The sequence below is a fragment of the Megascapheus bottae genome, chromosome 14, assembly GCF_031878675.1.
Source record: "Megascapheus bottae isolate mThoBot1 chromosome 14, mThoBot2.hap1, whole genome shotgun sequence".
NCBI lineage: Eukaryota > Metazoa > Chordata > Mammalia > Rodentia > Geomyidae > Megascapheus > Megascapheus bottae.
In genome coordinates, this window is record NC_143522.1 from 51,570,370 (window position 1) to 51,587,925 (window position 17,556).

Consider the following 17,556-nt stretch of genomic DNA (forward strand, 5'->3'; position numbering starts at 1 on the left):
GAAGCCCTGGGTGTGATTCCTCAGTACAACATACACAGAAAAAGCCAGATGTGTTGCAGTGGCTCAAATGGTAGAGCTCTAGCCTTTAGAAAGCTCAAAGGCAGTATCTAGGCTGAGTTCTAGCCCCAAGACTGGCAGAAATAAATAAATAAATAAATAAATAAATAAATAAATAAATAAATAAATTCAGGCAAATTTTTCTCTATGTATAAATATTTCTTAATTGTTGAGTCATACTTAAAATCAATATGTTTAATTGAAAACCCTTTGTACAACTACTAAAATAATTTTAAAATAGATCATAAAAATTATTAAACCTTCATCAGACATGTTAAATGCTCTGTGTAGAAAGCAGATTCTTCAGAGATCAAGTATCTGTTTTTGTCCTTGATCTTGGCTCTGTATGATACATGGGTGCTTATTATTGTAGTCTTGTTCACAGTTTGGCACCACTGAAAGCATGTATGGAGAAAAGTCAAGGCCTTTGTATTCTTGCTTAGTGAGAAGTGAGTAGGAGGGCAGGGAAAGTGAGGTTCAGGGCAGAAGTCTGAAGAGCAGCCTCTTTACCTGTGTCAGAGGCGCCCACAGCACCAGAGAGGATCTGCACTATTCCAGCCCATGCTCACTTACTCAGTCTCTCATCAAGTGAGGCACTAGTTTTTTTTGGTTACTGGGGATTCATGGTTTTTAAACTCAAAGACTTGGGCTTATTAGACAAGCTCTATAGCCCTTAAGCCAAATCCACATCCTTTAATGATTTAGCATATTTCTTGTAGACTCTTGCACTTCTGTCCAGCTAGACTTGAACACATGTTTCAGCTCCACCTCCCATGTGTCTTAGAAGACAGCTGTGAGCAACTTCACCCAAGCTCACCTTGCATTTTATTCATTTAGGATGTTAAATTAGAAGTTACTTTTATTATCCTGAAGTTGTTGTCCACAGGGGTTTCCATTCAGCATGTCTCCTGATGAATACAGTGCACCTTCATCAATGTCACCCCTCCCACCATTCTCTCCCATTTATCCAACCCCACCACCCCTCACCTTACCTGGATCCATTTTGGCTATTACGAATGTATTCACCCAGTCTTCCTCTAACCATTTCTCTGCCATAGTTAGTGTATAGTTGACATCATTGTCATTTGTTAGAGACTGGCTGAGCTTTATGTTACAGAGAAACACATTTTTTTTTCATTTTATTTTTCTCTCATGTCTAGCATTCTAGCATGGTAAATTGCTTGTTGAGGCCCTGAAAGATCGAGAATCTCTCTACCTCAACTGTTCTGAGGCTTGATACATCATTTGTTTCTCATGCTGCTGAGACATTTCTAGGGATACTTCAATGTTATCCAGCTTCCAGACAGACAGAAGAGCTTCACAGAGCCCCAGGTCCTCACTGGCTGCCTCAATCCTTACCTGAAGCTGCTGTAGAAGCCTCTCTTATATCTCATTTACCAGATGTTACTTGACCTGCCACCCCTCCTCTATCTGTAAAGGAGACACAGAACCAGGATGAAGATTTCTTCTGCCTGTATTGCCAGTCACATCAAAGCCAGGAGAGAACAGTCACTGAATACAGTTTCTGCTACTCCTTCAACTTCGGGCATTTTAGGGAATCATGGTCTTTCTGAACCTTACTCCCTTGTCGTCTAGTTACTACATTAACCCTCCATTCTGCAGAATTAACCTCCTAAATGTCTTCAATAATCATCACAACCTAATTTTTCCTATGCTTTCATGAAAAGCCACCTGAATCCCTTGCTCCTCTTCCCACAGCGGGTCGATATAATGCTCTACCTATTGAGCCACACCTTCCTTTTTATCTTTTTGGTGGTTATGTGGAAATCAGAGTTTCATGGGCTATCCTGCATGGCCTGACCTTCAACCATGATCCTTAGCTCTCAGCCTCCTGAAGAATCAAGATTAGAGGCATGAGCCACTGGCACCTGGCTCTTCAGCAGTTTTAGAGCAATGTTTATGACACTGTAATGGGGAAAGTGAAAAATGTATTATTGTTGTAATGTGCAGAATATATTGCTGTAAAGGGATTATAGTAATGAGGAAATGAAGTTTAACACCCTTCCCCCTTCCTCTCATTACCCAGACTTAACACCCTTCCCCTGCCATTGTTTCTCCAGACTGAGTCTGTATCTTGCGCTATTCTGTTGAACACAACCAGATACGTCCTGATTATACTGATTACACTAACCCTGTAACCTATAGATAAAGGAGTATGGAATTGATAGTTGTGAACGCACCCCCCCCCCAGCATTTTTGCTGGCCTGTCACAATAACTTCAAAGACAAAGGCCTTGCTCTTTAAGGCTTCACACTTTCTATTCCTTGGCCCAGCAGAGCAGCACACTGAGATATCAAACTCGGGTTGTAGACCTGTCCAATCAGGTCCTTCCTGGCTCAATAAACTTCTAACATCCTGATCATGTGCTGCGTGGTCTCATAATCCACCTGTCTCTGGAAGCCATTATAAGATAAGTGCCTGAACACTTGGAAAATGGACTAGGACACTACCAAGACTAATTTCTCGGTCTCAAAATCATCAAGCCTAGCTTGAGAATCAAGGCACACAGAATTCTAATGTGGAATGTCAAGAACATGCACAGATGTACAGATGTGTGCTAGGAGCAGAGGCATGACAAAACAATGAAGAGAACATAAAGTCACACAGATTAAAGCATAGAAGGACAATTATAAACCAAGTCGTGCCTAGGAAAAGCACATAAGACCCCCATCTATAAAATAATCAAAAGCAAAAAATGGCTGGGGTGTTATTCAGGTGGTAGAGTACATTCCTAGCAGGTACAAATCTCTGAATTCAAATCCCAGTGCCATCAATCCCAGAACACTTGCCTAATACAATTTCATCTCCTCATACAGTTGTAAGTAAATAGTAAGTCCTTCATTGTCTATGTACCAAGAATGAGCTGACCATGATTCCATTTACCTATGATTGTTTCCAGGCCTGGAAATTAGGAGACACACCAAGTTCTCAGGATAGCAGGGCATCTGTCCTCTGTGCAGAAAGCATGTGGAAACCTGCCCCATAACAGCTAGTGCTGTTTCCTGTTGGTGACACATCACAGAGCACGTTATCTTTTAGTTCCTAGTGAGCACAGGGCACAGATTCCCATGTGAACTGGAGGCATCACATCATCTCAGCCAGGGGAAGAGCTGCCGCCATGCTGGTCGCCAGGCTGCTGGGGGCAGCCCTGGCCTCTCTCTGTCTTGGTAAGGATGTCCACAAACCCTGGGCTAAAGCTCTTCTCACTCATGCAGGGGATGGGGAGAGGAGCTTTGTTCTCTGAGGCTCAACAGGACTGATTCTGAATCCCAAGTCCTTCTTCTCTTCAATACCTTGATTACAAAGAAAAGGTCAGGCTGACTCTGTCCTCTTCATTTCAGGAACCAGCATGGCCCAGAAGGTCACTCAAGCTCAGCCTGCAATTTCAGTGCTGGAGAAGGAGACTGTGACCCTAGACTGTTGGTATGAGACTCGGGACGCTTCATACTCCATCTTCTGGTACAAACAGCCCCCTAGCAGGGAACTGGTTTTGCTTATTGGTCAGAACTCTTATGATAAGCAAAATGCATCAGAGGGCCGGTATTTCCTGAACTTCCAGAAGTCATCCAAGTCCATCAACCTCATCATCACTGCGGCACAGCTGGAGGACTCTGCTGTGTATTTCTGTGCTCTCAGAGAGGCCACAGTGAGAGGGGATCCTGCAGGTGCCTGACACAAACCTCAGCCAGAGCAAGAGGCCCAAGGAGAGAAGCAGCCTAGGGGCACAGGTGGCCTTTACAAGGAAACTCACAATGTCAACACACACCACCAAAAACACATGTGTGTCTCTGCTGACCTTTGCAAAAAAATTGAGATAAAATTCAGTGGATATGTGAGATCACTTGTTAAAAGTTTTTGAAAAAAGCCTGTTATTTACAGTTCTAATGTTTTATTAATGGGGAAAAATGATGAAATCTCCTTGGATTACATGACTAGTTCTATTTGTAAATTGTGATAATTGCAGTGCATGCATTCATGCACTGATTATTACATAACAATCTGCTTTATCTGCTTTTAAAACAAAGACATTACACTAATTTTCTAAAAGTGTAGAGTTCTTAATTATGTAAAATAAGTTTTTTTAAATTTTGACCTCTTTCCAGGATCATGTGAACTACAGCACATACAAGCAGAAGACATATGAAGTGTTCCTCAAATGACATGCTTTAGTTCCAACTTGTGATTTTTGGAGCTATCTAGACAAATGTCTCTGATTTGGATTCTGCTTCTGCAGGAAAGTGTGTGCAGAATATCCAGCTGAGATTGTGTCTTTTTCACATTTAACCTCCTATTCTCTGTCCTGTGAAAGGAAGAAGGCCTGAGGACCAGAGTGAACGCTGCCACAGCAACCAAGTGCAGACATTCTCCAGAGGTTTCTTCCTGTTCCTCTGTATTCAGTCCTCAGAGGTTATAGGAGATGCTCACAAGCCAGGATACTTATTTTCTGTTGTTCCACAAAATTGCTATAACTTCTTGTGGTATCACCACTCAAAATTAGGCATTGAATTAAAAATCAAATCTCAAGTGCACCTAAAAAAATAGAACACTGGACCCTTTAAGGACAGGTCCAACCTGTATGTTAACATGGAATAATATGTCTATACTTACATTTTTCAATGATAAGGCTTACTGTTATTATTCACAATAGGAATTGACATGGATACTAGTCGTGATATGACAAAGAATCTCACACACACAAAACAAATCTAGGTTAACTAAGCAGGACACACAAGACTTGTTTCTCCCCATAATTTGATATGTCCAGTTGTGAACTCCAATACACAAGTACTCCAGGACTTAGGTTTGGGAAATCTAAGTGTAATCTGTTGATTAATTCCAATAGACTCTATTAATTCCATTGTGACTCTATTTTTGCCTTTGCAAATGTCATGCCTGGTGGGCTATGATGTATCTGATGTAGAATGTCAGCAGACTACTAAGTGAGTTTTAAATGATGTGACCTTAAATAAGTGGTTTACTTTTCTTAACTTTTGTGTTCTTTCTTATAAAGTGCTGAGATTTTAATCAGGCAGTTCTTACTCATTAGCCTTATATGAGCCTGTGTGTCTTTTGTTCTTCCTAATGCTTATTATCTAGGCATTTTCACTTGAGAAATTTCTACCAGTTCTTTTTACACAATATCTTCAATCTAGTGTTGCTATACTTCTGTATTTCTAGAGAAATTGCTTGCTATCTAAGCCAGACTCCTCAGTTACTGAGGATAATTTTATAAGGTACCCACTCTCCCAAGTCTGTAATTCTTTTTTGATAAAGTGATATTGCCTAAGTTATTACTTTGAATGTTTATATAGTTCTTTGATACTAGATAGGGTGGTTCCAAAATTCAAATGAAGTCTAAATGCTTAAAAAAATCAGGGTGGAGAAATGTGCTAATTTCCTGATATAACTGTAACACCTTTGTACACACCTTCACAACATTTTTTAAAGTGTTGTGGAAAATATATTCTCCAATATATTAAATAAAGTCAATAAGATGAACATACTTGGTACTAGCAAAATATAACTTGCCACTTGATTGCTGATTGAGAAAAAGTAAATCAGACATAAAACAAAACACATGTACCACATGGTCACAGTAAACAAGGAAGGGAACTTTTGACATTGCTAAGACAAATCAAGACAACTGAAAATTTGACTTCTTATATTGAGTAATAGAAATAGAATACTTAAAAGATAATGTCTTAAGCATAGTACAAAATTTCAAAGTTTTTAAAATAACGTCCAAGTTGAAAAGGCTGTGGTAGCAGAACCTAAATTTCAGAAGATATAATAAAGATGGCAGAAAATCATATAAGAAAATGTTCTTCATACATGGTCATAAAGGAAATGCAAATAAAAGCAACCCTAAGATATCACCTTACCCCAACAAGAATGACCAAGATTTTGAACTCAGACAATGACAGATGCTGGCGGGGTTGTGGAGAAAAAGGAACCCTTCAGCCCCTCTGGAAAGCAGTGTGGAGGTTTCTTAAAGAACTGAACATAGGGGGGACAGAAGATGGCCCGGAGACAATAGGGACTCTGCTTAGCTTTCTCTCACAAAAAGAGAGAACCAGGGAGTCCCACGAGCCAACTACCTAAAGAAATCCACAACAACAAACTTAAAAAGCAACAGACAAGGACTCAAACCGGAAAAGAAATACAGATAAAGCTCACATCCAACTTTCTCAAAGAATTCGGAACGCGAGGACCCCTCCCCCACCGCGCCGGCTCTGAGCTGGGAAAAGCGGCGGCTGGTGGAGGGCAGCCTGACCGCTGCAGAAACCAGCATAGAACTGGCCAGCAAGCAGCGGAAGCAGCAGAACCCAGACGCGGAACCAGAACAGCAAGCAATGGAACCCAGACGCAGAACACAGACGGCGGCGGAGACCCGAGGGGAGTAGAAGACTCCCCACCACCGTGGAGCACCCGCAGACGGAACGCAGAGGCGTGAGTAATACAGCGCATCCCCAAACACATCAGGAAAGCAGAGCGGGTGCCAAGCAATAGAACTTAACTCAGACCCCTCCACCCCGCCGGAGAAAGAACAGGCAGGAGCAGGGAGGCAAGGAATTAAGAATCCTGTCCCTTCCCTCAACAGCCCCCTCCCTCAGGCCATTGACTGGAGATTGACAGGCGGGCTACCTAAGACCCAGCACCCCACCAAGGGAGGCGGAGCTGTCCCAACTCCCACCCACCCAACGGGCTTAACTACCAGCCCTCTGACTGGAGACTGACAAGGGGGCAGACCCTAAGACTCCTCTCCCAGGCCACTGGATCTGGAGAGTGGAGGGCTCTGGGACCCGGCCTTACAACAGCAGGTAGGGTATGTGGGAAAATAGGAGCCAGCACCTGTCCCCCCTCAATTCTTGAGCGGGGCATCCTCCAGCTGGGAATCCTGAGCAAGACAGCATTGTGGGGCCCCCCACAGTCACAGACTCTCTGACAAAGCAGTGGAAACACAGCAGGGATCTGAAGGGCCAACCAGCAGCCAAGCTCACCTTCTGAGAATCAGAAAGGCGAGGCTCCGCCCTTGGAGCCCACATCCTCAGCTGGGCACTGAAATAAACAAAATCACAGATGAGAATGGTAATATCACGACAGAAATTACCAAGATCCAGAATACCATGAGGGAATACTTCTCAAACCTTTACGCCAACAAATTTGAGAATCTAGATGAAATGGATGAATTCCTAGCCAATATTAACATACCCACACTGAACCAAGAAGAACTAACCCAACTCAACAGGCCTATTTCAAGCTCTGAAATAGAAATGGCAATTAGAGAACTTCCACCTAAGAAAAGCCCAGGGCCAGATGGATTCACAGCTGAATTCTATAAGGTCTTCAAAGCAGAGCTCACACCAATACTCCTCAAGCTCTTCAACGAAATTGAAAATGAAGGTTCCTTCCCAAACTCATTCTATGAAGCCAGTATAACCCTGATCCCCAAACCAGACAGAGATTTATCAAAGAAAGAGAACTATAGACCCATATCTTTGATGAACATCGATGCAAAACTTCTCAACAAAATACTGGCCAACCGTCTACAACAACTCATCAAAAAAATTATACACTATGATCAAACAGGTTTCATCACAAGAGGCAAAGCTGGTTCAACATACACAAATCAATTAATATAATTCAACACATTAACAGGAGCAAGGACAAAAATCACATGATTGTCTCAATAGATGCGGAAAAGGCATTTGATAAGATCCAACACCCCTTTATGTTAAAAGCTCTGGAGAAACTAAGGAATCCATGGAACATTTCTCAATATAATAAAGGCTGTGTATGAGAAACCCACTGCTAGTAATACACTTAATGGTGAAAATCTAAAGCCATTCCCTCTAAAATCAGGAACGAGACAAGGATGCCCACTCTCTCCACTACTCTTTAACATAGTACTAGAATTCCTAGTCAGTGTAATAAGGCAACAAGCAAGCACAAAGGGGGTCCAAGTAGGGAAAGAGGAAGTAAAATTATCCCTCTTTGCAGATGACATGATTCTGAATTTAAAGAATCCTATAGACTCTACCCCCAAGCTCCTTGAGCTGATTCAAAACTTTGGAAGAGTAGCAGGCTATAAAATCAACCCTCAAAAATCAACTGCCTTCCTTTATGCCAACAGTGAGAGGAACGAGGCAATAATCAGGAAAGCAACTCCTTTCACAATAGCCTCAAAGAAAATAAAGTACCTAGGAATTAGCTTATCTAAGAATGTAAAGGACCTTTTTGATGAAAACTTTAAAACCCTAAAAAAGGAAATTAAAGCAGAACTAAGGAAATGGAAAAACCTCCAATGCTCCTGGATAGGAAGAATCAACATTGTAAAAATGACAATCTTACCAAGGGCTATCTACAAATTCAACGCACTACCCATCAATATCCCAATGTCATTCTTTAAAGAAATAGAAGAGGCAATCCAAAATTTCATATGGAATAATAAAAGACCCCGTATAGCAAAAACACTTCTTAGCAAAAAGAACAGCGCTGGAGGAATTTCAATTCCAAACTTTAGACTCTATTACAGGGCTATAATTATCAAAACAGCTTGGTACTGGCACAAGAACAGTCCTGAAGACCAATGGAATAGAACTGAGGACCCAGATATTAAACCACAGACCTATGGCCACCTAATCTTTGACAAGGGAGCCAAAAAAATAGAATGGAAGAAAGATAGTCTCTTCAACAAGTTGTGCTGGCAGAACTGGTTAAGCACCTGCAGAAAACTAAAGTTGGATCCTTCTTTGTCACCTTGCACTAGAATTAACTCCAAATGGATCAAAGACCTGGAGGTAAAAGCTGACACACTGAAAACTTTACAAGAAGGAATAGGAGATACACTAGGCCTCCTTGGCACAGGTCAAAACTTTCTTAATAAGGACCAAGAATCACAACAAATCAAAGAAAGGCTGGATAACTGGGACTGCATTAAACTGCAGAGCTTTTGTATGGCAAAGGACATAGCTAGTAAATTAAATAGGAAGCCTACAGAGTGGGGCCTACAGAGTGGGAGAAGATCTTCACCAACCAAACAATGGACAAAGGCCTCATATCTAAAATATATCAACAACTCAAAAAATTGAATCACTCCAAAACTAAAAGTAACAACCATCCCATTAAAAAATGGGCCAAAGACTTAAAGAGGGTCTTCTCTGAAGAAGAAACAAAAATGGTCTATAGACACATGAAGAAATGCTCAACATCTCTGGTCATAAAAGAAATGCAAATCAAAAGAACTCTAAGATTCCACCTCACTCCAATTAGAATGGCCAGGATCAGGAGAACAAATAATAACAGATGCTGGAGGGGATGTGGCCAGGAGGGATCACTACTACACTGTTGGTGGGAGTGCAAACTCGTTCAACCACTATGGAAAGCAGTGTGGCAGTGCCTGAAAAGGCTAAACATAGAACTCCCCTATGACCCAACAATTCAACTACTTGGCATTTACCCAACCATCCAAAATCTAGGGCATACTAAATCCACTAGCACAACAATGCTCATTGCAGCATTATTCACCATAGCAAAGATATGGAACCAACCTAGATGTCCCTCAGTTGATGAGTGGATCAACAAGATGTGGTATTTGTACACAATGGAATTCTATGCTGCTGTCAGAAAGAATGACATCGCCCCATTTGTTAGGAAATGGAAAGACTTAGAAAAAATCATATTAAGTGAAGTAAGCCAGACTCAAAGGAACTTAGGCTCAATGGTTTCCCTCATTTGTCATAACCAGTAGAAACCTTGGGCTCTACTAGCAGAGATCTGCAATAGAGCAAAACCTTGATATATAAGGCCATATAGTATGAAGCTAATTGAAAGGACCTCCAGGATATTGAAACAAAAGCCATATAATGAATGATTGTTGTCCTTAATCTACTATGTTATCTTTCATCTCCTTTGCTGTCTCTTGGGAATCTCATATTGTTACAATATCTCACTTTGTTATCTGATATATTGAATTTGTTTGTATTTGGTTATTTGAAATTTGATAGGGAAGGGGGGAAAACCAAGATGGGGGGTGGGTGCTGGGGGGGAGGGTGATGGGTACCAAGACATGTGAAAGGGTATAAATGTATGTGAATTAATGCACGTTCTATCTGGAAAATATCATGTAACCCTTTTATTAATTACAATAAAAAAAGAACTGAAAATAGACCTTCCCTAGAATCCCACCATACCACTTCTACCCTGAACATCATAACCCAGGATATGATAAGGACACTTGCTTAGCTATGTTTATCTCTTCACTATTCACAACAGCCAGGCGATGGAAACAATCCAGGTGCCCTACTGCAGATGAATGGATACAAAAAATGTGATATATATATATACGTATATATATATATATTTACAATGGAATTCTACATAGTCAACAGAGAAAATAAAATAATGGCATTTGCAGTGAAGTGGATGAATCTAGAGCAAATCATGTTGAGTGAGACGTCAAGACCTAAGGAACAAAAGGTGCATGATATCCTTAATATGTGACTATTAGATCTAAACAGTGCAAGAGCGAGGACTCAATATTTGCATACCCAATAATATGGACATAGAATGGGAAATGTAAACACAACTACATAGACAAAAACTTATGTCTGTATAGACATAATGTTTTATCACATTGATTAATATGTATCTATGATATAGAAACCCTTAGCCTAATTTTTATTATGTTCTAAAAATTAAGAGCCTGTGAATGTATATAGAGATTCCCTTCTTGAATACTTGCTTGTTAAACACGTCATTTGAAATATGATGTAAAAATCAATGTTAATAAATTCTTTAATAAAAAATTTTTTCAAAGTTTTTTAAATAACCCCCAAGTTGAGAAGGCTGTGATAGCAGAACCTAAATTTCAGAAGATATAATAAAGATGAATAAGCACACAGGAAGAGGACATGACTGGAAAAAGTTTTATGTGAAAAATTCCATTAAAAAGTGCAAAGCAAATTGCTAAAAACATATGAAATTTGGTAGAAGTAAGACTTCAACATGAAAGAGTTTTCATAAGCCAATTAATTTAATTATCTCAACAAAATTCAACTATTAACACAAATACAATGCAACTATTAGCACAAGTATAAATTGTGTGTTTACTATGTCCAAGGCTTCATTCTGTGTAACATCAAATTATGAAAGTACATCACAGACCTTCCGTCTGATCCTGCCTCCCATATGAATATCTAACCCGAAAGAATACGCTTTTCCACTCAAGACATGCCAATCTATTTTAAGATGAACAATTAAGGTCCTGTTTTCAAAATTTATTGAGAAATTAAACTTGTGGTATTCCAAATGCACATATTTATGTATGTATTAAAGTTTTAAAAATATTTATAATGCAATATGTTTACTGAGGACTGAGGTAAGGACAGTGTCAGATTGTTCCATAGGAAATGCCTGTGTTTTTTGTCATACTTTTATATTTCTTTTTTTCATATATTTTTATTGTAATTATATTTGCCAGATAAAAGGTGCATTACTTCACATACATTGATACCCTTTCTCATGTCTTGGTCCCCATTTCCCTCCCCCCCACCTCCACCTCTCATCTTGTTTTCCCCCCTTCCCTATCCAATTTCAAATAACCAAATATAAATATATCCAATATATCAGATAACAAAGTGAGATACTATACTTTTATATTTCTAACGTGAAATTATGACAAATCTAAATTTACAAAACAGATGACCTACAATGGGCTTTTAAACCTGATATTCTCTAATTTGTTTTGAAAAACAGCAAGGCACAAAATGGAATCTATACATTGAAGTTTGGCTAGTGTGTGTGTGTGTGTGTGTGTGTGTGTGTGTGTGTGTGTGTGTGTGTGTTTAATGAGAACAAGTGTTTCTAGGGTGAGAAGAGTGCTTCAGAAGGTGAATGTGTATTTATATAGCATAACATACAGTTTACATGCATGATAACTGCCCCTCCACACACACTACACTGTGACTTTCACTCACATCCAGAGATGCAAGGCTTTTATATTCTTTTCTCCTAAGATCTATCAAATGTGTGTCCCTGAGTTTGAATCATCATGGTACAATTGCTGTTGCCTTGGGAGTGGAGGAAAAAAATCTACTTAAAGTAATCTATTTTGTAACTAAAAATGTTCCCAAGCCTCTTGACTACAAAACTTTCTACCTGTTTCTAAAACCATTTCCATCTCTCAGCCCAAGATTCCCAAGTTTCATTTGTGCATGATTTCATCAGTTAAATTCTTGTATATTTCAAAAGGGAAACCACATTCATGAGACCTACCGTTAACCTTGAACTCTTTTCCAGCCTGTGGTGGCAACTTTAAAGCCCACTCAAATGCTCATGCCAGGATGAAAAATATAAAGAGGACAAGATTTTTCTCATTGTTATTTCACACCTCTTATGCTCTGTGCCTACCAAGACTGAAAATCCCCTCCCATCCTGCTTCTCAGCAGTGAAATGAAGGCAGCTCTGGCAGGTGCACGTGTGTCCACTAGGGGGCAGTAGCTCCATTCTCCTCCTTCCTTGTGCCTTGGATTTCAAAAGCAGGAAACTTACTAGAGGAGGGGCATTTGACTGGCTGAGCTGTCTGCTCAGCTGTCTATTCCTAGGTCTTACAAGACCTAAGAGGTGGAAGTTACAGTCTGAGAAGAGAAGGTTTGCCTCAAGACTGGGAGCTCAGATGGAGAGTGTGTTGCAGTGCACATTGCTGCTCTTGTGGCTTCAGCTTGGCTGTAAGTGGGAGGTCTGGAGTTGAGAGCTTCAGCTAGGGTTCATCCAAGCTGAGGAGTGGAGGGAGGTGTTCAGTCCCGGCTCATCCCAGATCTCCTCTGGAAGATGTTCAAAGCTCTGAACCAAAGACGTTCTGTCATTTCTGATTTTGTTCTCCTGAACAGGGCTACAGGGGAAAGATGAGGTGCAGCAGAGTCCTGACACCCTGAGCCTCCAGGAGGGAGGCAGTGGCAGCCTCAACTGCAGTTACACCACTGGCAACTTCAGAGGACTCCTGTGGTACAGGCAAGACCCTGGGAAAGGCCCTGCATTCCTCTTCAGCCTGTATTCAGTTGGGGATGAAAAGCAGAAAGACAGACTGAGAGCCACATTATCAAAACAAGGAAGCTCTCTGCACATCACCACTGCTGACCCTGAAGAGTCAGCCACTTACCTCTGTGCTCTGGAGGCACAGTGCTCCCCAGACACCAGCTGTCTGCACCAAAACCCTGCAGTGGGCCTCTGAAACACAGAGGTGCCTCTGCTGCTATCCTCCAAAATGGGAATTTATTTAGCACCCCAAGATGTTCCAATTCATTTCACCCAGGTCTTGGATTGCAGTTTGTCCATGTTCATGCTCAGTGTGGTATTTACAGTGGACCAGAGCTTTCCACTCACCTGATGTAGACTATCATGGAGCTCAAGTGAAAAGGGAATGTGCAGGTGCACACACATCTCTTACAAGATGTTTTCTTACACCCTTGTGCTTACATGATGATAAGTAAATATTTTTATTTGTTTAAATAAATGTCCTATAAATGCCCACATGGCCACCATCTCGAAATCATGAGTAAATCATTGGAAGGGTCTTCTATAACCCTATGTTTTGCTTCCTCAAGTCCAGTTCTCCAGCCCCATTTGAGTCTGGCCTGTTGGCATGCTTGCAAGGGAAGCCCACCAGAACACCATACTCATGGCCTCTCCTATGTGTGACTGTCAGCAATCTTTACTCTTCCCTCTAAAAGTAAATTCTATTTTTATTTTAAATACCTATGTATTCCCAAATGTCCACAAACAAGCCCCACTAAAGCTACCTACATGACACAAGCATGTTCATTGTAGCATTATTTACCATAGCTAAGATATGGAACCAACACAGATGCCCCTCAGTAGATGAATGGACCAAGAAAATTTGGTATATATACTTAATGAAATTCTATGCCACCATCAGAAAGACATGGCTACTTTTGTAAGGAAATGGAAAGAGTTGGAAATAAATCATATAAAGTGAACTAAGAGAGAACCAAAGAAACATAGTCTCTATAGTTTCCCTCACTTTTAATAATTAGAATATGTCTAGAATTATCCTAGCAGAGAATCACAATATCTCAGTAGCTATGTACATATGACCAGATAAGATGATGCTAAGTGAAATGAACTCCAGGATATGGCAACAAGAGGTTTTGCTTTCTGTTTGTTATTTCTAATTTCTATGTGAAGTAGTTTCCCTTGGCTTTTATTGTTGCTCCCTGTATGGTTTATCCCCTGTTGTCACTGTGTCTGATTTTGGTACCTGGTGTATAGTATATGCCTTTGTTTGAATGAGGGAGAGAGGGGAATGACAGAATGGTGAGACAGAGAAGAAAGGGTGAACCAATTGAACAGCAATCCTCACAAGACACTAGGTTGGAAATGAACTTGTGGTAGGAGGGAAAGTGGGAGAAAAACATGGAAAGGGGTAATAATTTATGAGAAGAAATGTACTCTCTACCTTACGTATGTAACTGTAGCCCCTCTCTACATCACCCTGACAATATAATTAGATTAAAATATGAATATATTTACCCCAAAAAGCAATGTGATTTGAATCCCAGGCCTACACACACTGCAACAGGCAGAACTGCTTATAATTCTCAGGTGTGGGATCTGACAGTTACATCAATAATTTACCTTCATTCTGTCATTTCTAAAATTGGCAGAAAACATATAATAAAATGAGATGATTGGGAAGGGGTAGAGGAGGAAAAGTGGGAGAAAAACATAGGAAGGGGTATCATTGTTCAAGAAGTAATGTACCCACTTCCTAATGAATGTAACTGCAACCTCTCTACACATTACCCTGACAATGAAATACAATGAAAAAATATAATAAAGTATACAAAACTTAAGCACATACCCCAGTGAAATTTTATACTTGATTTTATCCACGTAATTGCTTTGTATCTCCTTGTTGATGTTTTCCTCCAGCATTTGAAAGGCATGACCTGCTCTTGATTATCACAGGCCTGGCATTACACAGAGCCCTCCTGCACATGCTTCAGGTCACAAGGAATGGAACCCAGGGCTTCAGGCTTTGGAGAAGGGATCTATTGCCATCCTCTTAATTGTCTTTCTCTGTTCCACTGTTGGTAGGGATGACAAACCCATGCCACTGCAGCTAGACATCGTGCTTTCCCTGAAGCTGGAACAGTAACCTTGCTACCATTTTGAGTGAGATGACCTTGCTGACCTTGAATTACCATCATGCTCAATGTTTGCCTACCAAATAGTTATATTGCATTGTTGAACCACTGTGCCTGGATCTTTCCTGTCTTTTCAATTATTGTGTAGAGTTTCTCTGGATAAAGATTCAATTGGTTATTAATACATTCTCCCCTGAACTGCGCATTTGGGTATTGGATTATTTAGTTCAGTGTCATCATGAGAGAAGCAACCATAAACATGCAATATTGAATTCTCTGTCTTAGGTAATTTTGCCAAAATGGGTATACAGGGTTATAGAGTACATGTGTGTCTAGTTTTAGTGGCTATTAAAAAATATTCCCAAATATGTAAAAAAGTTAGAATTTCATAAGCAACCAGAAAATTTCTAGGTAATGAATATATTTGTCAAAATTGGTCTGCTTTCTTTCCCCTTTTATTTCCGATGTAAGCCATTTTGATGGTGTTCCTCCTTTTCCCATAAAAATGTGGTTTGATTCACTTTTCCTGAAGAAAGAAAGTGTTGACATCCTTTGGTCACCTAGATAGTCTCTTCTACCCTAAACCTGTTAAATCATTTATTCCTTTGTAAGTATTATGTGTAGGCACTTTAAAATACATTCTGGCAGAAAACTCTGTCAAAATCATGTGCTGTGAGTAAACAAGGCTACAGAGAAGGTACATCAAATACTACAGCTAAATTGGTGTTGAAAGTTAGAACATCTTAAATATTCCACAGGCTATTAGAGGAAAACTAAAATACGGAAGAATACTGGAGAGAAGAAACAGCAAAAATTAAAGTGGAAGATTTGGTATTAAATAAAAATGCATGAATTTCAAGATAATTATAATGCAGATATTATTATGCATCTATCAATGAAAAAGACAATTAGAATGCAAAATAGATTCAAAATATGAATCAACCATATCAGTTCCCAAGTAATTTCTAAGATAATGGCATAGGCTAGCAAGTGGGAAGGAACTTGGTTCAAACCCCAGTATTGTCCCCCGAAAAGAGGAGACAAAAGAAAATAAAAGAAAAAACTAACATAATGACATATGTATGCTGAAAAATAAGTATCATGAAATGTTTAGTCAAATATCAATATCAGGCAGACTTATGTGCAAAGAAAATTATAAACAGACAAAACATGTGATACTGAAAGGGTCTGCCCTTTGAGAGAGTTTAACAGTCTAAACATGTATGCATCAAACAACAAAGCTGAAAATTAAATCTAAGAAAAGCTGATAGAATTATAAGACAAACAAACAATGTCGAATTACAGGCAGATATTTCCAAATCTCTCTTTCAAAGGTTGAGAGAACAACCAGACAGAAAGCAAAAAGGAAACCAAGAATATGAGAGAACAAAAAACAGACAGTTCCCCCAGCAACCAGAGGACACATTCTACAACAGCTCATGGAACAAATATCAACTAAGACAAACCAAGATAAAAGAACTGTAGCAGGAAAATAAACAGAAATAACACCAAATCAATGAAACAAAGAGCTGAAGTTTTAAAAATCATCACCCAAATATACAAAGGGAAAAAATACCCTGACAAAAATTTTCCTATCAGGACCAGGAGAGTAGCCTAGTGGTAGAGTGCTCATCTAGCATGCACGAAGTCCTGGGTTCGATTTCTTAGTACCATATACGCAGAAAAAGCCAGAAGTGGCATTGTGGCTCAAAAAGCAGAGTGCTAGCCTTGAACAAAAAGTGTCCAAGTACAGTGCCCAGGCCGTGAGTTCGAAGACTGGCAAAAAAATAAAAAAACAAACTTCCTATCAGCAATGAAACAGATTTTATTTCAGTAATGAACAGATTAACCACAGAAGGATTAATCTTGATTAATCCTTAGTAAAGTTGCCTCAGAGTATGTCTGGGATTGTTTCCAGAGAGGGTTTGATCATGGGGAGATCTGACCAAGTCCATGGTTTCATTCATATGTGGCACAACTTGAATATTCTACTGGGAAATCTTGAAACGTTGGATGCGGGGCTGGGTTGGAGGAAATGTGCCACTGTGGATGTGTCTTTGAAGAGAATACCTTGACCCTGGCCTCTTCTTGGCATTCCCCAGTGCTTCTTGGCTGCTCAGGGTAAGCAATTTTCCTCTACCACACCTTCCATTAGATCCAGCTGACTATGTACTGAAACATCTAAATCCTTGAGCTAAAATATATCTGTCCTCCTTTACCCTGTTTCTGGAAGGTATTTATCACAGAAATGAAAAATATAAAAGATCATTTTGTTGGCCATAAAACAATCTCAACAAATTCAATGTGAAAT

The 17,556-nt window shown here is 39.9% G+C and overlaps 1 gene segment (V, D, J or C); it reads left to right on the forward strand.

Annotated features, from left to right (window-relative positions):
* Positions 1 to 3,187: 3,187 nt before the first annotated feature.
* On the forward strand, positions 3,188 to 3,751 carry LOC150055261 (T cell receptor alpha variable 19-like). The segment is given in 2 exon segments: positions 3,188 to 3,245; positions 3,420 to 3,751. Coding segments are annotated over 2 exon segments (381 nt in total).
* The last annotated feature ends 13,805 nt before the right edge of the window (positions 3,752 to 17,556 follow it).